This window comes from Haliotis asinina, chromosome 13, assembly GCF_037392515.1.
Source record: "Haliotis asinina isolate JCU_RB_2024 chromosome 13, JCU_Hal_asi_v2, whole genome shotgun sequence".
NCBI classification, from domain to species: domain Eukaryota; kingdom Metazoa; phylum Mollusca; class Gastropoda; order Lepetellida; family Haliotidae; genus Haliotis; species Haliotis asinina.
Window position 1 is genome coordinate 28723257 of NC_090292.1, and position 7711 is coordinate 28730967.

The following is a 7711-nucleotide window of genomic DNA, read 5'->3' on the forward strand; positions in this document are numbered from 1 at the left end:
CTCTTAAACGCTGAGACTATCCAGTCCTTCAAATTTCATTACACGAGACACCGGCTCAATCACTTTGCTGATTGCATAGGGCCGCTAGCTACCTTACCTGCTTATAATGCCACCCTGGATATAATGCCATATTTTCTCCTGGACAATCTGTGGCATTTTAACCAGGATATAGTGTATTTACTCGCTGCGTCAAGTATTTTCTCGCTACTTCAATCATATTTTCGTTGCTTCAAATAAGCTATTCGCACTTCGAGTATTTTCTCATTCCTTCAGATTTCATTCAAAAACTTGAACTAACGAAAATTATTCCAAGCATCAGTTAATCGCTCGAAATATGAGAAAAACACCCCAAAACCTGAAACAAACAGAAAGTACTTGAAATTATAAGAACGAGACAATTTTCGAAGCAACGAGAAAATAATCAAAGTAACGAATATACAACTGAAGTAAACAGAAAATACTCAAAGCAACTAACAACGGTTGAAGCATCTATAAAATATTTTGCTGAAAACTAAAACTTACATTGCAAAAGTGGCAGCATAAGGCTTCCGTAGATATCGACCTGTCGTGTTTCACGGGTCAGATGTCACGCATGTACTATAAACGACGGTGCTTTCGAGCGGGGGGCGTATTCATCCACCTGCTGTGATGTTGAGAATCGTTGTCCTCGCCGTGGTCGTTGCTGCAGCTGTTGCTGACCCCTGCTGTACCCCCGACCAATGGCAGGGGTACATTGGCAGCATTACAGGAGCGGTCACCGACGGCATGAGTCGAACTACAAAGGTTGGTGTCAGTGAGCGACTGAGTTTAGTTTTATGCCGCACTCAGCAGTACTTCAGGTCTATTATGGCAGCGGTTTGTACATGTTTGAGTCTGGACCAGACAATCCAATGATCAATAACATAAACATCGATCTAAGTAGTTGGGATACCATTACAAAAGTTAGCGAGTCTGACCACCCGATCCCATTATAATTAGTTGCCTCTTACGACAAACATGGGTTACTGAAGATTAATTCTAACGCAGATCTTCACGGGTGTTGTCATGGTAATGGCGAACAGTAGATATATAATACCAATATTCCAGTAGCTCGCCAAGGCTTGGTAAATACAATGTTTATTCCTAATGCAGGGACCCCTGAAGTTGTATAGGTCTTCAGTAATCCATGCTTACCACCAAATGCTTGTCGTGAGAGCTAACATGATCGGGTGGTCAGACTAGCTGACTTGGTTGACACATGTCATCGGTTCCCAAATTGCGCAGATCGATGATCATGCTGTTGATCACTTAATTGTCTGGTCCAGACTCGACTACAGACCACCACCATAGTTGCTGAGTGCGGCGTAAATCTAAACTCACTCACCTAACGCAGAATAATAATCTCCCCAAAACACATTCGCGTGATGACCAATGTATATCTAACTGCTAAAAGCAGCGATAAACCAACTCAGCCACTCGACATGTATACGTCTGAATTTCTCATGTCTAATTAAATTAACCTAGGTACTGAAGAGGTACACTGGTTCTTGATTTACAGTTCACTGCGCTTATAACGAACACGCTTGTAACGATATGACGGGTATAATGAACCGTTTTCCAGCGATTAAAATGCTTCTTATATTGAACAGCAAAAGAAACGAACTCTGATTTTGACAAATAGAAGATACATACATGAACGCTTACTCTTATGAGATTTCATTTTTTAAAACTTGCGCTTCTTTTGCTGTTCACTATATGTTAATATCGGCCAAGAACCACGGTTTTATCGAACTATTTTTTTCTATTTCTTTTGCCTTTTTAAATTTTTTATTTTGCCTTTTTATATCTTTATAAGTTTTGTGTCCCCTTGAAATTCTTATTGCAATATTTGATAATTAGCACGATTTACGTCACACAGGTGAACGGCATGATGGCCTATGACTACATCAATAAAATGGTTGCCCAGACAACGACTGTGACGGAAGGATCCATTACCATGACGAACAAGACAATCATCAACTTCAACACGGTAAATGTCTGTGTAACATGTGTGTGTGTGTGTGTCTGTGTGTCTATGTGTCTGTGTATGTGTCTGTGTGTCTATGTACCATGTGTGTGTGTGTCTGTGTGTTTGTGTGTGTATGTGTGTGTGTGTGTCTGTGTGCGTGTGATATCTACCTGCTGAATGGCTATTTATTACTATTCACAGAGAATGATGTACCTGATCGACACTACGAGAGACATCTGCGAGGTAAAATCCATCGACCAGCCCATGAATCAGGCTTGTACACCACGTATGTCGCCTTGATTACCTTATTACTCATCACAATGTCGAGAAACCACCACCGCCACCACAACCACCACCACCACCACCACCATCATCATCATCATCATCATCATCATCATCACCGTCGTCATCGTCGTCGTCGTCGTCATTACTATACATCTCATATTATGATAATTCAAAAGCGTTGTATTAGGATTGATCTCATTCCTATGAAAAAAAAACAACATAACTTTCATAATCTTAAACATATTAATCACTATTTAAAAGGTTTCACATTCTTTGTGTTTAAAAGGGCGCTGCTTTTGATCATTGATAAATACAAAATACATATGTGAGGCAGCTTCACTGAGCGCCCTCTAATAGCAATTATAATGCACAATATCCATATACACTATTTCAGCATGAAACTGACTCTAGTGAACAACATGTGATGATTCTGGTTCACGGGATTACACGGTCTTAGTAAAAGTAGACCTGTGAAGGTCTACCCGGGGTAGAATAGGCCTTCAGCAACCCATGCTTGCAATAAAGGCGACTATGCTTGTGGTAAGAGGCCACTAACGGGATCAGGTGGTCAGGCTCGCTGACTTGGTTGACACATGTTTTCGGTTCCCATTTGATCATGCTGTTGATCACTGGATTTTCTGGTCCTGATTCCATATTTTACAGACAGTCGCCATATAGCTGTAATATTTCTGAGGGCGACGTAAAGCTCAGTTAAATCACTCACTTTATTGAAAACTATCATATTTTCATGCACACAATTTCTGAAGTGACGCGTTCAAGAAACTATTGACGCTGGAAGATATCCTTCAGTATGTAATTGCTGAGTGTGATCTTAAAGAACGAGAGAATCTCATAAAGACACCCAAAATGATGTTCACATTCACCAATAAATTCAACATGAAACATTCCAGGGCATACTTGTACAGGCATGGTTTTGTATGAAAATAGGTGTTTACTTTTTACATGAGCAGTTATTATAAAATCAACATACATTCCAGTCATTTTGTCGTGTTTTCCATGAATCAAGAGATTATACGGGTCAGAAAACTCATGTTTTCAAGTGTGGTCCCCACGAGAAGTTTCATGTGCAATTAAGAATGCCTAACAAATGTGAACGTGGTTTGTCTTTAAAAAAATAAAAAACCACAAAAAATATTTATAACAAAAGTAAGTAATTGAGTGACTTGGGTTTAACGTCGCGTTCAACAACATTCCAGCAACATCACTCATGGTATCATGGCGGGAATCGAACCCGGGTCTTAGCCGTGACGAGCGAACGCTTTAACTACTAGGCTACCTATCGCCATGTTTAGACGTTACTGCTTATGTCTGTTTGCCAGACGTTCCCCAAAAGCTCCTGCAGATTCGTTCTCGGACTTCAAGAACATCTTACACGTGATTAGGGGCGGTGGGTTAGCCTAATGGTTAATGCGTTCGCTCTTCTCGCCCAAGACCCAGGCTCGATTCCCCTCATGGGTACTATGTGTGAAGCCCATTTCTAGCTTTACGCTCCGTAATATAGCTCGGATATTGCTAAAAGCGGCGTTAAACGTAACTAATCTCACTCACTCGCTCCACGTGATTAACAAAGGTCTTATTTACTGGATCACCCCATCGACCCATTTGTAACTAGGACAACTTTGTTTTCAAGTGAGAAGTTTGTTTCAGCGGGAGCGGAAGAGGTTGGGCAGTTCTATTTTGGATCCGGGACCGGCAACGAGCTTGACGCCACATCATACAAGTTCACGGTCAGCTCAATGGCTGGTTATCTGTCTGTGACCAGTCTGGATTGCCTGCCCATTTCCCTCGTCACCTACGGACAAATTGGCAATAGTAAGTCTTTAATTATTTTCCTATTTTAATTGGGTGAATATGGTTTTATGCCTTTAAGTAAGATTACACAAGAGATTTGGGAAGTGGTCGAATGTAACGTGCTATATTTGGGATTATATTCTTAGGAAAGTACAGGTTCTAGTACTTTTGTTAAGATGAGTACCATGCGGGATTCTAACCCACACCCTTAGACTTTGACAGATAATCGCGAGCACACAAAGCCGAGCGGGTCAGACGTCTGTGTGTTCGACCCACGATAATTGACGAGGGAGTAGAGAAGTTCTCGTACATCGGGTTATCGATGCCAATCGCGGCTGCAAAAGAGTGAGTGAGTGAGTTTAGTTTTATGCCGCACTCAGCAATCTTCCAGTTATATGGCGGCGGTTTGTAAATAATCGAGTCTGGACCAGACGATTCAATGATCAACAGCGTGATCATCGATCTGCACGTCATTAGCTAGTTGATGTTTTCTGACCAATCGGGTGATTATCTCGACGGACAACCAAAACATCACACCTTGGGGCAGTTATCAGTTGAGGAGGTCCTACATTTGTTCAACAACAACGAAATGATTTTTTCTAAAAAGATATCGAATTCTCAGTATCAACTGTGACGTGACAAGCAAGTGTCGTCACAACAAATGCTATGACGTCATGAACTCCGTAATGACAAACAATCAGTACCTGCCTTTGTGGCCTAGATAGCTGTTACGTATTTACCCGTAATGAAATCTCGTTCTTCTGTTACTGAATAGTTTACTGAAACCTGAAGCTTACTTAATGACCGGTACACGTATTGCAGGTGGTGCTCACCATTTTTCGTAGCTCACGGATACCTGACACCGGTGTATGGTTCTCCTGTAGGATGAAAATAATCATTCAAACACAATTACGATCTGAATATATAAATCTCACTATTTATTATGTCATATCTTCTTGTTTTCCCAGAATAACCGCATTTGAGATTTTTGTTTTGAAGGGGCAGATTTTTACTTTTTACTTACTACTCGCTAGAAAGACCTCTTCCCAGATTTTACTGCTTGTAATTGTCTTTTCCTCTACATGACCATCAACATTCAAATGATATATGAGTTTTTGAAATCAACTGAAAAATATCGTTTAGAATTAAGCTCAAAGTGAAAATGCTTTCCCATGCAATATCAGGCTCTACAACAAGGCCACCTGGCCGACAAAGGAAGTGTGGTAGAATTATCTATTTATAGTTACTCTCATTAATTTGATTTTACGTTCCCCTCAGTTATTGTGATGCAGCTTCATTAAATGCTCATCTACATTGTCATTATCCATCGTTGACGGTGTATAATTATGATAGAGAAAACACTTCTCCTCGGTTTGGGTAGACAATGTAAAACCAACTTGGTCGGGAAATCCCTCGGGGGTTTCCCTTCTCCACCGGTTTTACATTGCTTACCAGAACCGAGGAGGCGCGTTTTCACCCCTATACATAACTAAGAATCAGGTGTTGCGACACTTTCGTCCGTGTGTAACGGAGAGGCATTCACATAACCTATTACTCTTTGTTTAACATCCAAATTCTGCCTGTGAAATAAAATATAACTAAACTTATTTTTTGCTGTAGCTGCCACCATGACGACTACTGATTTCGTCGACGTCATGTTGAGAATCGAGGACCCCTCTATATTCGATCCCCCGAGTTCTTGTGACGAGGCCAAGGTGGTGAGTAAACCTTCCATTTTTGTTATTATTGTATTCTTGAAATTATAAGTTGCTTTGTTATAATGTCAAGGTATGCAAGTTGAAATTTCAAGTAAATGCTGTGCAAAGTGTTATTTGTTTGTTTGATCAACGCTGCACTCAGCAATATTCCAGCTGTTTGACACCTTGACACCTTGAAAAGATAATCGAGTCTGGATCAGACAATCCAGTGATCAACATCATGACCATCGATTTAAGCAACTGCTAAGATGGTGTCATGTATCAAGCAAGTCAGCGAATCCGACCACCTGATCCTATTAGTTAGTCGCCTCTGACGGCAACTATTGGTGACGAATTGTTCCTTAAATGCAATCGGTGCCGAGCGGCGGCTTCCAAGTACAAGTTGTGACGTGATAAGCAAGTGACGTCACAACAAACATCATGAGTTCCGTAAAGGCAAATAATCAGTACCTGCTCTTCTGGCCTTGAGAGCTGCTTTGAATTTTCCTGAAATCAGATCTCGTTAACGTTCCTGTTGCAGACACCACTTAAGACGTCACCGTCACGTGACAACAAACTCTATGACGTCATAAGCACCTTGCTGTGGAATAATCAGTACCTCGCTTTGTTACCTATGTTTCATATCCGCCATTTTTCTGTTGCAGACACCACTTGAAAACCAAGGCACTCACAGCTTCTTTGGAACCCCAACAACTCACCACGTGTAATGGACACCCGCGACGTCATCAGATCACCGATGATTGACGTCTACTGCTTGACAAGTATTAGATGAATCACGACCTGTCAAATGACGCCCTCCAGAACATTCCATTTGAAACAAGAGGGAAACAGGTTGTGGTCTAAGTATTGAAAAGTGCAGTTTCCTCGTTGCGAATCGTGTCGTGATGGTGTTTTGCTGAACTAAATTGCTCTACGAGACACGTGATAAACAGTAGCGGTATTGATTTCACGTAACTGTCAACATGTATTGCACGTGCTTAGTCGCCAGTCTACCTGCAGCAACCAAGTGTATTCGTCCCGCCTGCTTTTTACAAACGCGTTCACTGCGCTGGCTCATTTAATACTTGTCAAGCAGTGGGAACATCAAGATCTAGCCATTGCATTCTTGTTGAAGACCATTGAGATACTCAAATGAAATAAATAAATAAATAAATGTTTTTTTTTCTTTCAAATCTCAACATTGTTTAACCGACTGCTATCGATGTAGTAGGGAAAATAAATAATATCGTTTTATATCATACACAATGCATAAAAAGAATTTAAAAAACCTTTTTCATAGTTTACTTGTTTTGTAATTTCGAACTCATAATATTCCAACGACCTGTAAATATTCAACTGACTATAGTGATTGACACCATGAGCACTCATGAACCAAGTTTGACTATATATAATTCGCTTAGTCCCATCTAGAGACTAACGACTATTGAGAATATATTCGAACTGAAGTCTTTATTGGGCGTACATGTCGCTTGCAGCATAAAACATTTAACATCCGGGTCTCAAATAATCTCCAGCAACCCATTTAAGAGGCAGCTGACTGGGGTTTTAGCCTAGCGACCAGCCAATAACAGAATGAATTACGTCAGATTATGAAGTTTTCAGTAGTAACCAAATAGCATGCACCACTCCAGATTAGTAACTTTCAGTGATAGTCAAATAAGGTAATGTATTACTGCTGATTATTGAGTTTTAAATGCTAGCTAATTGACATTACGTTTTCATGATGGATAATATTATCATTTTACATTACTGGCCCAATAAGAAAATGTTTTACTCCATGTCATTAAGTGAGTGCAAGCCAATTAATATAATGTATTACACTGGGTTATTATTATTCTAAAGTTCTGGTCCTGTAAAAAAACATATCAAAGTTTAACGACTCACCGTACTAGCTTCTGAGCCAGCCATT

At 40.4% G+C, this 7711-nt stretch overlaps 1 protein-coding gene across 1 annotated transcript; it reads left to right on the forward strand.

The window, feature by feature from the left end:
- The first annotated feature begins 635 nt into the window (after window positions 1-635).
- Window positions 636-6955, forward strand: LOC137260429 (mammalian ependymin-related protein 1-like). Its single transcript, XM_067798087.1, has 6 exons — window positions 636-783; window positions 1898-2008; window positions 2189-2273; window positions 3941-4105; window positions 5705-5802; window positions 6447-6955. Exons 1-6 carry the CDS (start codon window positions 649-651, stop codon window positions 6507-6509), a joined length of 657 nt encoding a protein of 218 aa, XP_067654188.1. The 5' UTR covers window positions 636-648; the 3' UTR covers window positions 6510-6955.
- Window positions 6956-7711: the final 756 nt, after the last annotated feature.